The sequence below is a fragment of the Zeugodacus cucurbitae genome, chromosome 6, assembly GCF_028554725.1.
Source record: "Zeugodacus cucurbitae isolate PBARC_wt_2022May chromosome 6, idZeuCucr1.2, whole genome shotgun sequence".
Taxonomy (NCBI): Eukaryota; Metazoa; Arthropoda; class Insecta; order Diptera; family Tephritidae; genus Zeugodacus; species Zeugodacus cucurbitae.
The window spans coordinates 59,957,255-59,974,854 of record NC_071671.1 but is presented as its reverse complement, the minus strand read 5'-3'; the positions used below and the strand labels follow the sequence as shown (position 1 = coordinate 59,974,854).

The window sequence follows — 17,600 nt, the reverse complement described above, 5'->3', positions numbered from 1 at the left end:
AGAAAAAAAATATTGAAAATAGGCCTTTTTTTACCCGACAAAACCCATGGAACCCCTTAAGCAACTGATCTCTCTATCTCTGATCTCTAATCTCCGGCGAGCCTACTCTGAAGAAGACGAAGACTGGTCTATTGGCTAGAAAGGTCATGGTCACCGTTTTGTGAGATCCACAGGATATAATTGACAATCCTAGAGGAGATCAAAACGGTCACTACTTCTGCTATATATAAGACTACTATATTAAGACTATTTTACGTCGAAAAAAAAACCTATTTATCAAAGAAACAAACAAATCAGTCGAAATATGTTAAAAACCACACACTTGTTATTATTTCCAAATAAACAATATCCACTCGCCGGGTGGTAATTCGAGTCGAAAGAGGGAATTTTCCTCTACTACCCAGTGGACTTCCAGAAAATTAAGCAAGTATTTTCGAGAGGGTCTAAAGAAGTTAGAGCACTGCTTCGTCGATTGTATCGAGAGGATAGTAAAGTCTGTTTTAGAACAATACTTTCTCGACAGTCCGATTTTTTCAATCAATCCAGCGAGAGTTTTAAAAGATAATATTTCTGGGTATATTACCACTCTTCAGCCGAAAGCCTATGATGCTAGCGCTGCGTACTTTAGTTTATTTAATAATTTGTTTATTATGTAAGCTTTAATAAAATAAAAAAAAATATTACCACTCGAGCTCTCATTACTTTTCACACTTTTCATATGTTGTTCTACCTTAATCCTCAAGCATTCTGCCTTAGTGGGAGTTGTAACTCATGGCAAAGCTATGCCAGATCTTTAATTACTACTTCACAGAAGAGTCAACAGTTCAACTATCTACTGAAATAGTACAATTACTTAGACTTTTGTATGTATGTATGTTAAATAGAACAGGTAGTTCGCTCTGAGGACACCTTGCCAGCATCTCAAGCGATTGTCTTACTATTTCAATTACAAATTCCCGCCACTTACAAATGAAAGAATGATTCAATTTAAAATTAATGCATTTTAAATGATTTTTGCAGCATCATTAATGACGACTTTATATATTCATTATAAAAGCATTTCAATGCACTCAGTGATAGGGGCATGGAGTGGTAGTTGAAGAAGTCAATCAACGAACAGAAGCAATCAAGCGGAAACACCTAGCCACAGGGGGGGAGATATTTTGCTATCTACAGATATTTACAAGTATGTCTGTATGTCTGTGTCAGTCGTTGAAGTGTTGGGAACACCTGTTTGAGGTACCAGGTACACACTAATGAGTGGCGGTTGAGTGTGAGGGGTGTGGTGTCGCACGACAAAGTGTAGTGAAAGAATGAATGAATGCATGTACGAAGTGATCTCTCAATGAACCGGCAGCAATAAACGCTAACGCAAAAGTAGTTAAAACTATTAAATTTCAATTACGCTAATAAAATGAATGGTCCTACAACAACGGAAAGAGTAGACGTGCCGATAGCACGACAGCTAGCGGATGCATTTGCAATCGCACATTTCTATCTTCATATTTAAATAGAGGAAGCAAAGTGGTGGAAGTAGCGTGTGCGTGTGCCCAGAATTATAAATTTAATGTGGCTAGTGCAAATGCAATTAAATTGGTAATTAGTGTTTCACATTAAAAAAATGTATGTGTTTATGAAGACATAAAGAACTGTACATGTTCGCTTTAAATAGTTATCTGTTATATTTTGGGATATTATAAGTAGATATCAACTAATTATAGAGGCGTTCAGAATGTGCTGAGTTGTTTATGAAATTGGTAAAATCTTACTTCCGATACTCATTTTGGTAATAGAACGAATATTTTTTTGAAAATCTTCTAGACATCAATTGGAGATCAGAAGTAATAGATACCATAACAGTTACAGTTTTTAACGGTATATGCAGTCTTATTGACATCAATGATTTCGAATGCTGAATTGAAGATATTGTTTTAAGAAAATGATCTCACATTTAGGAAACTTGGTTTTTATCCTTCGTATTCGACTTTTCGGCTTTTATTAAAAATTTATTACATAAAAAAACCCGATGTGTTTATTTTTGATTTCGAGGGACATATCTCCAATACTATTTCAGGATTTTTTCTGCTTTTATAACAACAACAACAACTTTTCGTTCTCGTATTTTATTGAAGCTATACACGATAACAGTTAAGGTGTTACAAGGCTATGTAAAAAACTATTTATTTAATTCAAACTTTTTTCTGTCTTATAGACATATATTTAAATCTTAATTTCTGAAATTAAAAAAAATAAAACTCCCCCATTGTGACGTCCTTTCCGAAGACCCCTCGCGGTCCGCGTTATCAGCATTACTCCTGACAGAATCATTTAAATTAAAAATCAAAAATAGTTGTTTTAGTTAAGACCATAAACTCGTGCTTGAACGAAGAAAAGACAAAAAAAGTAAAAATTGGATTTTTGGCAGACATTTTCCCAAAATATAAAAATTTCGGTTAAATTTGCTTGACATTTAGTTTTTTTTTTAATACATTGTAATTGAATTCGTCCAAACACGAGTAAATTGTATACCGAACACCTGTGCAAAATTTCATAAAGATCGGTTAAGTAGTTTTCGAGAACATATGTAAAACGGGCTTTGAAAACACGGTTCCGAGAAAAATGCGTTTAAAGTTTTGAGTAACAGTAGTAGCTGACTTGCAGCGCACACCTTCCAAAGGCTGTATCTCCGAAACTATTATTCGGATTGAGTTGAAAATTTAGGATAATATTCTTGACTTGTAGTAGAAATTAAAAATAAAAAAAAGATTGTTTGAATCCACGAAACACATGTAAACCCATAAATGACTCTCTTCCTGATCTTTTTCTGCCAAAAATGGCGAACATTTTAATGATATGATTTGAAGGTACTCTGACCATAAAATCTTCAGCTTTAATACTACAGATCTGGCACAATAATGCTGGAGTTGTCTTTGAATCATTTTTATTTGTACTCGTGAGTTCACCGATTTTCGAAGTTAACTTCCAATATCGAAATATTTGCCTTCGAGGTTCGAAAAAAGGCTAATTAAAAAAATTAGTATTAATATTAATAGTAAAATCCAGAAGTACATACGTGTGTTTTACTTATGTTTCGGTCCATTTTGTCGTATATTGAAATTCCTCAAAAATTTGTTAAAAAGAGTGATCAAGTTGTTAGAAATATAATAAAGAACTTTTTTAAAGCTTGCAAGTTGTTTTATAAAAAATAAATAATTTTCCAATTTATATTTTTATATTCGAAACGTTAAATAAATATTTGATTTTTTTGGTTCAATTCAGAAAACATATATTTTCACCCTGTAGCCAATGGATATTAAATATTTAAAGCCAAAATATCAACATTTTTGTATTTACCAGCTTTCAATCATCGATAAACAAGACAAATATTTTTAAAAGCTAACTAAACAGTTTTCGGTCCATAAATTCCAAAATAAAAATTTAGCTCCTAAAATAAATGCATGAAAAAAGAAAATAAACCAAAACTTGCAAAATCCTTTCTAAATTTTGCAAATCTTCATTCACTTTGGTATCTAAATGTGTGAATTAAAAGGAAAACAGAAATTCGCTTTCATTGATATTGATTTACATGCATTCCGCACAGGAAATTAATGAGTTATCAGCGGCAGCACGCAGTAAATGCAATATTTTCCATAACCCATAGGAGTAAATATATCACCATTACACACACACATACATACATACACATACATAGTACAGTTAACATATGTAAATAGCCAGAGCGTGCAAATAATGCCCGCAAACTTTTCAATTACAACCAACTGCAAGCTAGTGATGAGAGTAAAATAAATTATACAGCTGCAATGTTTTCCAGCTTGAGAGTGTGTGTATATGTGTGTGTGGGGTTGTGAAAATATATGGATTTCCAACTGAACTGAAATATTCATTTACATGAGCCGTCACACATGCGATTACAACAACACTCAGTCATAGTTAAATTCCCGTTATATGGACTTACGTATTCCATATCGACGAAACAACGCTCACGCCCGCCTTACTCTCCATGCACCCCGCGCCGCGGATGTCATACTTGTTGACAAATCGCATATAGCTAGGCGGGCTTTTAATGGATTATGGCCGAGTACTTTAGCGTCTTTTGTTAACGACAGCTCGGCAGCGCAGTAAATCCTTAATTCAATACAGTCCATTTAACGGTTGTTTATTTATCTAATTTAATATTATTATTATTAGTGCCATTTGGAATGTCGCAGCGCTAAAATGGCAAATATGCAATAACAATTGTAATGAATATACACGACGTACATACATGGTTGCATTTCGGTGAAGGGATTTAAATGCTATTTTTATTCAAATTTTATATTGTCAAAGGAATGCAAAAGCGGGATATAAAAAATTAGGAAGTCAGTAAGATTATTTATGAACTAATAATGCTCTCGAAGAATTCTAAAATATGGTCAGTATTTTACATGTCCACATATTTATCTATATTTTAGATCCAAATGGCAATTGAATTATATCTCGAGATATATTAAGCTTCGGAAGCGAGTTGGGAACCGTGAGTGGTGTATAATATACAGCCGAATTCAACCCAGACAAAATATAAGCCTCTAAGAATTGTAAATCTCTTAGCAGAGATGATTCCACAAAGTGTTTTTAGAAACAAGGCTTTTCAACAGGCATTTATGATGCTCTAAGAAAGAGTAAAGCACATAATGGACTATAGAAGTGATCGCTGCCAAAAAAGAAGTCCAATATCTTAACTTACATACAAACTTATTTTGCCCACGAACGGAGTTTAAATGTACGATCTATCATGACTTTTCCCTTTATAGCTTGATCAAGCATCTTTACCAATTGTGGTATGCGCTTTGCTTTTAGCCGACTATTTTAGGGAACTACAGATTTTAGTCAGATTCTGATCTTAAATTTACAATCTGATCGAATTCTGGAGTATACAGTACTATAATAATTATAATATCAGTTATCTCAATATGGTCTTCATTGTCTTAAATCAGAAATTGTGTGTTAGATTTAAATTTGATAAAATAATTTGGATACCTTCTTTGACTAAAGTAATCGCCGCTGTATTGAAGATGAGATTGAAATTGGTTTCAAAGTTGAAGCCTGAGAAAAATTTGGCTTATCTCAAGTATCTTCTACTTAGGCTTTAGATTTTTATGTAATGCTATATCATTGATTTTTATCGAACGAAGTTGTTTTAGTGAAAACTAGAACTCGAATTTCAAAGATGACATGGGGTGAATTCATCATTTTCAGAGTAGTTAAGCTTTTCTGAAAACAAATTAGAGCCAAAACATTTTAAAAGTGAAACCATGTTACTTAATTTTAATTATTTAAGGAGAATTAATAGTGAGGCAATAACCAACTACGGAATAGTGGATGTATTCCTCAACCGTCTTGAAATATATTTACTTCGTAGTTGACATATTGATCTCCTCCGTTTGAATCACAATGCCATCGAATATGTTTACGTCGCCTTTTTAGCTGACAGCAACTGACAACCAGCTAAAATCAAAGTGTGATAATCATATCATTGACAGAAATCCATCAAAACACATAGTATATCTTCCTCAACACATACATAGAAATGTGCGAAAATTCTCTGGTACATTCTTGGTAAACAAGCACATGTCTATAATTAAACTTAAACATTTATTATATTTGGCAAAAATAAAAATAAACAATTTAAGAAAGTGTTCTAAATTTAAATTTTGCCAATTAAAAAGAAATACTAGAAATAAATTAGAAATTTCACACAAACACATTATATACATATATATATATATTTACCTATATCGAATATTATATCACGCATGCATATGTATGTATATATCCCTTTTCTCAATTGTGTGTATTTGTTCGCTACTTGTATGCTAATCTAAGTGATTTTTCATGTTTTCATCTGCGCCAATTTAAATTTAAAACACTGTTTACCATTATAAACTGTATTGTATTCAAGCCGATAATCCACGACTTTAGCGGGGCGTGCAAAGTGCCAACAACAATACCGCCAACTTATAAACACAATCAAGTGCTTGTATGCATATTTTTAGTACACACTGTGTATGAATACCTTATAATAAAATGCAAATGTGTACATAAATATTGTTCACTCGATTTAAATGGGCTAAATTTAAATTTTGTTTAAATCAGATTTTAAGTCATAAATACTGTTAATTGAATGCGTCAACAGTGCTTCCTTTGCTCGATTAAAAGCTATTAAATATTTGTGCGTCGGTGTGTGTGCTTGATCAATTGGAGATAAGTTCATATATGGGGTTGTGAGAAAAATTCGATGAATAATAATATTTATATTAATAAATTTTAGAAATTTTCTTATAATCGGTTTGGGTTGGAGATTTTTGTTTCTAGTTAGACTAGAGAAAGCTACTGATACTATAATAGTATATCGACAAACTCTCAGAACTCTCAAAAAATGCTAAAAATTAGACAAATTACTCGTGGAATAGACTCTGAAGCGATTCATTATCGGAAAAATACATTTGATTTGTAAATTAACTAGCTCGAAAAGGACAAGGTGTCTACCGATTATGAACTGGTCCAATCAATATCATATTTATACGTATACGGCTAGTTTTGTTGATTTCAATTATTTAATAACGATATTATGTTTTTCGATTTTCGAATTTACGATGTTGACCGAAATCACACAAACAGTAGTAATAAATATTGAAAAAGATAATCTTTTGGTTCTACTAGTGACAGTTCTTAGATTAATGGTGTATGGGAGGAACTATTGCCAATGTTAAAACTATTATTGGTATCCATTTACGAAAATTCTACTGAAGACTTAGCTGGGTGGAATGAGAACACAGATCACAGATTTCTAAGCCTCTTTTTCAACCCCAAAAACTGTAAATTACAATATCTTAGCTGTCATAGCAATATAATATATCTGGGAGAGTGGCGATTCGAACAAATTACTATTCTAAATCAAGTATGAAATGGAAAAGCGTTCGATTATACCACTCATACGAAGACTTCACATACTATCTTCTATTGAATTCATTATATGTATTTTGAATTAAATTTAATAATTTTAGAAGAGCGCAAATATAGCGAGCTAATAAATGTTGAAACAAAGACAACTGATGTAGCAAAATGAGCTGAAATGAAGTGTGCGTAAGGCTTGAATAGATTTCTAAGGCTTGACTGGATTTCTAAACTTAATGATATGAAGTTTACTATTTTGAATCATTTAGGTTTGCGATCTACATATCTTCCAATTTATAGTATTTTAGTGAACACTCTTAGAAGTTCTTAACTAACAGAACATGACAAAAGATGAGTACGTTCGAGAGAGAGAGAGAATATTAACGAGTCTAGGCTCGGCTGGCAATGATTTCTGATTATCTGAAAATTCAACGGCAATAGGGTCTGTAGACATCAACAGAGTTCAATAAATCTCTTGTAATCAATATAGAAGAATCACTTTAGTGTTAACAAGACTTTTTTATTGTCAAAGTACTTTTAGTGCCTTCCTTTTAAGATAGTAATTAGTAAAAGTAATGTCTTTAAACGTAATTTATTTATCAAACCACCCTCGTTGACGTGAGGTGTAAAATTTTAATTAATATTAATATTTATTACATGGAGATAAAAAAATATTTCCACTTTTATTTGAACATTCATACGAGTAAATGTGTTATAAAACAATATTTTTTTTTAACAGTATAATTATTGACTTTCTTTAATTGGAATAATATTTATTTGCTTGTATTTATTTAACTGTGCAAATATTTTAAACGTGGTCGGTGCTATCGTATATAACTATATAACTTTACAATTGTTTGTGGATTCAGGCTTTTAAAAGTAGATCTTAGATGACAATAGGGTAGAACAGCTCTTAAAGGTCTATTTTTCTAATAGATGCCAATATGGAGGGTCAGTGTAGTCAGTGTAGAAACACATTGCGGTTTAGGCTTCCAGCCCAAAGGACATATATCTAAGAGTATACACCCCTTATAGTACAACTGGTATTCAATTCAGTGCTTTTGTCTGTGAAATAAAATTTTAATTTCAAATACCAACTTGCTTTTACACTTTCTTAATTTCACAACCACAATAAATTATCGCACAATTTTTAATTAAATAAATATTTTATAAACCATAATCTCGCTAACATACACACACACACATATATAAAGAGTTGATGCTCTATGTCCATTGCGTTGACAGTTCATTTCTGTTTATAAATTGCGCATACTTTATGGACACATGAAATATTTATTAAATAATATTAAATTTTTTCGTTCTTATTAATTTTTTTATTTAACACTTCCAGCTGCGTTCTCCAACCAATAAATCAGTAATAAAATCAACACTTCATAATTCTAGTCAAAACATTTACTCTCCAATTCGCTTTGCACTCTTTTTGCACCGTTAATTGGCCGAGTGTGTGTGGTTTGTCGATGTGCCGGACTCGTTGAAATATTTTATAGTTTTATTATTACTGTGTTTACGAATCACCACAAGTCAATGGCACATACTCAATAGCATACAAACATATACAAATATAATAAAAAAAAATATTATTCAATTGCCAGCAAGGCTTTAAAACTTTCAACAAAATATAAAAGGTGCGAGTAAACAGATGTTTTATATATACAATGTATACAAAGGATTAAGCATAATTGAATGGCTTGGAAACCGACTTAGGGGAGCTGTGTTCCCATAAGCGACTTCTATTGCTGTCTTTAAGCAGCTGTGCTATCTTTAATGTTTGTGGACTGCCGGGTGTAGAATTGCATATAATGAGAGCAAGATTTATCGTTTCTTTGTTTTTATATAAAAAATTATTACACTGTTATTGTTAACGAACTGCTTTTAGTTCAACTCTTTACTACACATCCACTTTTCAACAACCTAACAAACTAACCTAACTCAACATAACCTTACTTTACTCAAACCAATGGAAACAGAACCTCAAATGAGTCAATTAACAAATTTAACTATACCAAATTGTATAAATTAAAATAATTAAATACGATTAATATAAATGACTACCGAACATTTTTGAAATATATGAATACTACGTGCGAAGTTGTTGATCTATATTATAGATTCTATAGCATTCGTGAACCGGTTTGGATTTTTTTTGAGATCGAGATATAGAAATGTAAATACGAGTATTATTCACTCAAAGACACACATAATAAATTTGTCGGCTTATCGAAGGTTATTTCCTGTATTTAAGTATTACTTAGTATAAAAAGTTTACAGGTAACACTTCAGAAGCTGAAGGTGTAAGCCAACTCAAATAGTTCGAAAAAAAATCTTTGAAATAATAGATAAAGAGCTGCCTGATAATGAAAATAGTATTGATACTTAAAATAAAAAATATAGGCTGAAGCAACAATATCTTTGATAAGTAGATAAAATCAGTTTTGAAAACCTCAATTCCAACCATGATACGCTTAAAATGAAATGGCGCTTAACCTAAAAGTCCTCTCTCGACGAACAAAAACTCTACAAGTCGCTCATTATTCCCGTCCTGATGTATGGCGTCGAAGCGTGGACGATGACAACATCCGATGAGACGACTCTTGGGGTTTTCGAGAGAACATTGAACATTGGCAACGGCGAATACCGCAGACGATGGAACGATGAGCTGTATGTGTTATTCGACGACATAGACATAGTCCAGCGAATAGAAAGACAGCGGCTACGCTGGCTAGGTCATGTTGTACGAATGGATGAAAACACTCCAGCTCTGAAAGTGTTCGATGCAGTACCCGCTGGAGGAAGCCGCGGAAAAGGACGACCTACACTCCAGGCTTCACTGGGTGTTTCCAGTTGGCACCAAAAAGCAAAAAGGAGGAACGAATGGCGCGCTCTGGTGGATTCGCCTATAATCGCTTAAGCGGTTTCTACGCCAAATATATATATATATATATTAACCTAAAAATAATTGAAAGATATCTTTTGAAATAAGAGAAACATTTTGGAACGATAATTTGGGTATCTTAAAATGTATTTGGAACCCAAGAAACACGATATCAAAAACTTACTATTATGGACTTAACTATCATTTGAACAAACATTTTTTTCTAATATTCGAAACTGTCGAACGAAATCGATGAACTACTACAGAGAAACCTAACGGACACATCTCTTGGGCGGACAAAAATCGCTCCACGGTAAGTGTCCGTTTACGAAAGGTTCTAATACATATATAGCTTCTGAAACAGAAATTTGAGGAATGCCTAACGTAGAGATTATATCGGTAGTTATTTTACTGGTCACCGAGACCCTTTGATATGGTAGCCTTGACTTCTTTATGTGCAATTGTATCAAAAACAAAGTATACGCCAGCAATCCTTGGACCATTAGGGAGCTTAAAACGAATATTAATGCCGAAATCATAGCTAAACCACCGTAGATGTTCGAAAATGTACCAAAAAACCAACAAAATGTTCTAATTCTTCTGTTATTAATAAATACAAACACTTCATTGAAGATGTATTTAGCTAGCTGGGACAAATAAAATTAGGTCAAACGTAACTAAATTTTTATTTCAAAGATTTATAATCTCTACATGCCGGCGTAAATAAATTTAAAAAAAAATTTATAATTTAAATTACAACCTTATACTTGTAGATATGCTAAAAAATATACGCTTGTGTTTCATGGGAGATTTTAAATAAACCATCTTTAAACGTTTTATGAATAAGAAAATGATTATTTTTCATGCCATAACTATATATTTACCTACATACATACATACGTAGCAATAAATAAAATTAATTTAATGTAAAAAATGTAAATTAAATAAGAAAAGTCATTGACAATTAAAATCAATACGTTTAAGTAATTTATCAATTTACCTAATTGAAAGCTAATGGAAGTATGCACTCATATAATTAACACAGTTTTTTTCATAATTTTATTTCTATAAATTTTTTATTATTTACTGCAGTTTATTTAGACAATCCACTTTATTTTTTTTTGCTACTGTTTTAATATATATTTTTGTATTTTAGTATTTTTTTTGTCAACAGACAAACATTTGCACAAGTCAGTACAAATTACCATTGGAGCTTTAATTAAAAGTTTTTAATTAAATTCGACACAACTTTTTAATGGCAACAAAGCCAAGTAACGGTAGCTTATTTCGAACTAATTTCGAGCATGTAAAGTAAGTAAACTAATTTGGCTGTACTTTTTTAGCGATTTTTAAAACACTTTTTTTTAGAATTAATTATTAATTAAAAAACAAAACAGAACACACACTTACTTAATATATGCATTTAGTATATAAGTGTATATGTATTTTTGTAAAAAATTACAATATACTAAACACGCACAACATTTATATTTCCCGCGTAAATTTCGTTAACAAATCAAATGGACGACCTTCACATACACACACTCATTTATATACGATCAAACAACCGCTAATCACCGGCCACATTTATTGTTGTAATACAAAATAAATTAATTGGCTTGAAAATGATTAACTTGACATTTTATTACACTTTCAACACTGCGAGACAACGCGACGCTATATTTTCGAATTTTTATACACACGTACGAGTATTTGTATTTAACATTTAAATACTGTACCGTTATTGCAATTACCGGTCAGTGCAACCGCACAGAATGAATATCGAACAGCAACTGAACTGTCACAATTCATTCAACCAGCTGAGCGTGTAGGTGAACCAATAATATCCAAGTGGTGCATACATCCACACAGTGGAGAACTTAATTGAAAGCTAACAAGCAGCTGTTGAACGACATCCACCACGGCTGGCATTGGGGTAGGTAGCCGCGCAGGCTGGCAGGGAGGCAGGTTGTGAAATGATAACTAGCGTGTAAACAAAAAGATTAACCACGCTGGTGGGTGGTGGATTGTGTGTGGCATGCGTTTGTGGATGGTGGGCGTAACATGTTAGTTCATTGGAGCGGCAAAAGCTTCGTGCTGTTGGCAAGAGTTTCTACTTAACATTTCAAGGAGTCATGAGAGACTTTTAGCAGATTAATTTGAAATGTTTCAGAATTGAAAGGGCTGTTGAAAGTACTTAGTAATGATGAAGTGTGGTATTTTGATGAAATAAAATAAACTAAATTTGGGTTATCTAAAATACGAAAAAAAGCAATTTTAGTTGATCAATAAACATATCAATAAAATAACATTTTTTTATGAAATCGAAATATTATTTCAAAACTCCTTAACACTAACAGCAGAGTTTTGTAGCCTGTTTAACATATTACTGTTAATATTATTTACGTACACTGTTAAGCATAACAGTTTCTGTTAACCGATATGAGTTTTGGCTGTGAATTTTGCATGTCAAGTCAGCTCCTGTTAATCAACACTAAATATTGAAGCCGCTTTAATATTGACTGTTAAATGATGGTTAACATCTATTATGTTACTCTTCATGTCGCTGCAAACAGTTGTCATCACTGAACTATTACATTGGAGGGTGGTGGTTACATTACTGTTGGGTGGCTGCTAAGTCAATAACATTTAATATTATCTGCTGTTAGTAACATTTTCGATGTTTTCTGTTGAGAGCACTGTTAGATTACCTCTCCCAAATAGTTTAATGTGGGAGATAGTTAATGTATGGAAATTTTGATAAAAACTTATTTACAGTTATGTTAAAAAAGTCTGTTAGAGTATACTAAATATTAAAAAAAAAAATTAAAAATTTATCACATTTTAAAATCAATAAATACAAAGAAAAATCGGTAAAATAAAAAATATCGATAATACAATAATTACCGCTAATGATAGAGATAGAACTATAATTTTGTTCGTATGATAATTCAAGAAGTCAGTTCATGTTAGTTACTGTTAAATTAAAGAGAGTTAAGAACCACTCTCACGAAGCATAACATTGTTTGTGGAACCTGTTGACAAAACAGACCGAATGCCGGCTTTTTTCCGAAAATGAATAGAGGAAAATGAAGGGATGTTTTTTCAGTACGTATTAAAATTTACACTGAAAAAAGAATTTTATTAAAACTAAAATGAAACAAAATAAAATCCACAATTTTATTTTAAAAATTCCGTATAGTCCGTGATTTATGAACGATTTTTAAGCGAATGTATATTGTCAAGGAAAATAATTAAATAATGAGTTTATGATGTTATCTAAACACCTGTTAAAAAAGTCACGTCTTGAAAGCTGTCCAAAACAGAAAAAAGAAAAAATCACGTTGCACTCGGTATTATTAGCTATAATTAACTTTAATTTGCTCTTGATAGTGAAAATGATTGGCGTACTTTTTTTTTATTAAATTAGATTAGATTACTGTTTCGAGATCCCCGTGTGTACATGTGTTATTAATCTCGCAAATCAGATAACAGTATATAATCTTTATAACCATTCAAATCGAAGATTACGAAGATGCGAGAACACTTGACTACAAAAATCGTTGTTGAGAACCTCCAAGGCAGTCAGCAAGAGAGCGCTTAACTACAAAATATCGGTATGGTCATCGGGTACCAGCACACCGCACAGGCGAAATCTACAGTTCTGTGAGAATACCAGTTAGTTGGTCCCTTTGATAAGAACATCTAGCTTACACGTTCTCATTAAAGAAGAGGAAATATTTACTTTCGCTTGTTCGAAATATACCGTCTTAGAATTTTGAGCGGGACATTATAAAATCAACCCATGATATTCTACAGAACTTAAAAAATCTAAATTTAAGTTATGTAATCTCCAAAGAACTCGCTTTTAATGAAGCCCAATATTAAACTCCTATTATTTCATTAAAACAAAGTTGTCTTATCAAAGAGCAAAGATTTCACAAAAAGTATGAAGCTGATAACAGCAGTTTGAAATGAATATCTCGCTATCAAAATAATCATAAAATTTGCTATTAATATCTTATCGCCTACAAACTAATACAAAATTGTCATACACAATATTTGTTGTATCATTCGCTTATCATTGAGCTTTTTCCAGTTTTGTTTACGTGCGAGTTTGTTTTTATGCGAATTTATATTTATAAATACCAGCTGATTGCTCTCTTCCTATAACAACGTCACGCTCTAACCACTACATCTAGTACCTCAATAGAGCTTTTATTGCTCAAGTAACAATAGGCAGAACCATTGGTACATAAGAGTTGGTTGACTGAAGAGCATGACGATCAGTTGGTGCGCGATCGTGCTTAGCGGAAGTTTAATACGTTGAAGAAATCTGCAAAATAATTGTGTCACATATACTTTACAAATAAATATTGTGGTTTTCTTTCAAATCGATTACTTTTACTATTGAAAATTGTGAAAAATGCCTACCAAGAAGTATTTGGTATCGGATGTTGTTAATCCCGATCTGGCAAAGGAACGTCATGGAGCTAGTTTTCGTGTTGATGAATTTGCGCGTTGGTGGCATGGTGGGGCAGAGAGGTTACGCTTCAAAAGAGAGATGGGTAATGAGTGTTTTAGTTTTGGTTTTCTAATTTTGTGTTGTTGAACTTTGAGCATTTCAAGCCAGTGTGTTCGATTGTGTGACTTTATAGTTTTACCTATGCATGCATGCATGTATTTTCTTGTAAAAATGCAGTAGTGAAGGGTGAAGATGCGCCTCATTTAAAAATGACGTAAAAGACAAGTCAAGACTACAACTGTACTCAGCTTTTGAATACAAAGTTCATTAAATCTGATTAAAAAATTGTTATTTTGGTGTTGAGTTTCTTATCTTGCCTCAATGTGTTGGTGTTTTAATGATCGCCATGGATCGCTAAGATATGATATGGTAATCGCTGCTCTCCGTGATAAGCACTCGGTGCAGATCACTTTCAGAAAAGTTTAAAGCAAAATGGTTTCAAAAAAAGAAATTTTAAGAAGATTTTAACTTGCAATTCAGCGAGGTTGGAGTAGAAATATAAACCAATACCCAGAATTATAAAGATATGGTGATTTCATAGAGATCCAAATCTCCAAATCTGACTGCGCTGATTTCTTATCATGAGACTATTTGAAAAGCAAATTGTAACTCAGCCGTCATCAAGCCAGAATGCAATTTCTATATTTAATTAAAGAAAAATTTTACTAAAAGAATCATATAAAAACTAGAGATAAGAAATTTTTCTCAGTGCACATTTTCTTTTTAAATTAGAACATGAAATCTTCGACGATATGACGGAGCACAATACACTTTTGCACTATAAATCACATGAGGAGATCAGCGAGATATCGGTGAAGCAATCATTGGAGGTGGCGAAAAAGTTACGTGCAATACAGGCACGCATCAACCCTGGCGGCACTGATATATGGCCGTAAGACCAACAAATTCTAAATTATGACTACCGATTGAAATAACACAATTGTCCACTCATATTCGCAATTTCAGCAAGCTCTATGGCTCTTCTTGGCTATGGGGTTCCACGCCTGCTGGAAACCCATTTGGTGTACAGTTCGTGATGATGGTTGACGCGATCAAAACCCAAGGTACGGATGAGCAATGGGAACGTTTTGGTAAACGAGTTGAGAATTTCGAAGTTTGTGGCACTTATGCGCAAACTGAATTGGGGCATGGCACATTCTTGCGTGGACTAGAGACTCGAGCCGACTACGATCGTACTACCGGGGAGTTCGTGCTGAATTCACCGAAGCTGAGTGCTTATAAATGGTGGCCTGGCGGCTGTGGGTCAAGAAGCTCAGAGTTGTTTTTTAATATTTTTAAATTAATCGCATTCTTTCAGTGGGTCACTGCAGTAATTATTGCTTGTTGGTGGCACAGCTGTACATAGATGACGAGCCGAAGGGCGTGCAAATGTTTTTCGTGCAGTTGCGCGATGAAGAATCGCATATGCCTCTGCCGGGCATTGATATTGGTGAAATCGGACATAAAATGGGTTTCTTTGGTGTTAGTAATGGTTTCTTGGGTTTGAAGAATGTGCGCATACCACGTACGAATATGCTAATGCGAAATGCTAAGGTCCAACCAGATGGTACATTCGTGAAGAGTCCCTCTTCTGTATTAACCTACTTCCCCATGGTGATGATGCGCTGCAGGGTGGCTCAAGATAACGCAACCCTACTCGCTATGGCAGCCACGATCGCAACACGCTACTCAGCTGTCCGCCGTCAAAGTCCCATCAATCCCAATGAGCGCGAACCACAAATTATCGATCATGTAACTCAACAAATGAAACTATTTCCCGAAATCGCAACGGTAGTCGCATATCAACTCGGAGCAAACTCGCTGTGGACTTTATACGATGAGACCTATGTGAATATTGAGCATGGTGACTACACACGTCTACCAGAATTGCACGCCTTGTCGTGCGCTTTGAAAGCGCTCTGCACATCCGACTCAAATGCTGGTTCTGAACGTTTACGTTTAGCTTGTGGCGGTCATGGCTACTTGACCTCAGCCAATCTGCATTTGATTGTTGCGTCCGCCGCAGCTGCCTGCACCTATGAGGGTGAAAACACTGTGCTGCTCTTACAGGTTGGTCGCTTTCTTATGAAGTCATGGCGCGCAGCTATCGAAGGTAAGCCACTCACACCGACAGCTAGTTATTTGGCAGGACCTGCGCAGGGCAAAGGGTTCGGCAATTGGACTGGTGATTGGGAGAATATTGTAAGAGCATTACAATATGCTTCTGCGAAGTGAGTTAAGAGCGGTGAGGGTCTTCGGGCAGTAAATAATATTTTTTATTTGCAGTAAAGTACGTTTGGCTTTCGAGAGTTTGTCGCAACGTCTGAAACAAGGTCAAACCGAAGGAGAGGCGGCCAACAATACAGGCCTGGAGTTAACACAAGCAGCAGAGGTATGTACGTAGGATTAAAGGTTTTAACTAAGTGCATTCCCAGAAATTGAAAATTTTATAAGTAAGAGACTAATGATTTCTAGTTTATGAATTGATTTTTATATTCATTTTCTTCAGCTGCATGGACGTTCGTTTATTGCCGCGACATTCCTGGCCCAAGTTACGGGACCTGCAGCTGCAGAACGCTCTGCTGCCTTCAATCGAGTGCTGGAGAACCTTCTGGAACTCTATTTGGTCCACACAACACTACATCATTTGAGTGCTATACTGCAGGTGGGTAAAGAGCAAATTATCTAGATTTTTTTTTTGTCATTTACTAACACGATCTGATCTCAAATTAGTGTATTAGCTTGAGTGAAACTGAATTGGGTGCGCTTCAAACGCGTCTCGAAGCAGTTTTGAAAAAATTGCGTCCTGATGCCGTGGCAATTGTCGATGGCTTCGACTTTCATGATCGCACTTTGAGCTCTGCGTTGGGTTCCTATGCTGGTAACGTCTACGAGAGTCTATTTGCTTTGGCTAAACAGAGTCCGTTGAATCAACAGCCAGTGCCAAAGTCATTCCATACCATTCTAAAACCATTTCTTAAATCTAACTTATAAGTTATAAGCTGTAGGTTTGTGAATATTATTATTGGTTTGGGTTGAGAGCGGTCTCTGTGTATATATATGTAAACATTTTTTATAATATATTAATAAATCACTGGTAATTGAAAATATCTCATGAAGTAAATTGATTATTTGGGAGCGGATGCGGGGTTAATTCGCAAGGTGTTTCTCTACCTCAGACAAAAATTAAACACATATCATTGAATCTAGAAATATTCAAAATGTATA

The 17,600-nt window shown here is 33.8% G+C and overlaps 2 protein-coding genes across 2 annotated transcripts in view; one reads left to right on the top strand and one right to left on the bottom strand.

Annotated features, from left to right (window-relative positions):
- Window positions 1-17,600, bottom strand: part of LOC105218892 (zinc finger HIT domain-containing protein 1) — a 56,973-nt gene that overhangs the window by 30,592 nt on the left and 8,781 nt on the right. The window lies entirely within an intron of this gene.
- LOC105218890 (probable peroxisomal acyl-coenzyme A oxidase 1) lies at window positions 14,106-17,487 on the top strand. Its single transcript, XM_011194757.3, has 7 exons — window positions 14,106-14,415; window positions 15,105-15,264; window positions 15,339-15,631; window positions 15,691-16,603; window positions 16,659-16,764; window positions 16,882-17,037; window positions 17,106-17,487. Exons 1-7 carry the CDS (start codon window positions 14,274-14,276, stop codon window positions 17,364-17,366), a joined length of 2,031 nt encoding a protein of 676 aa, XP_011193059.2. The 5' UTR covers window positions 14,106-14,273; the 3' UTR covers window positions 17,367-17,487.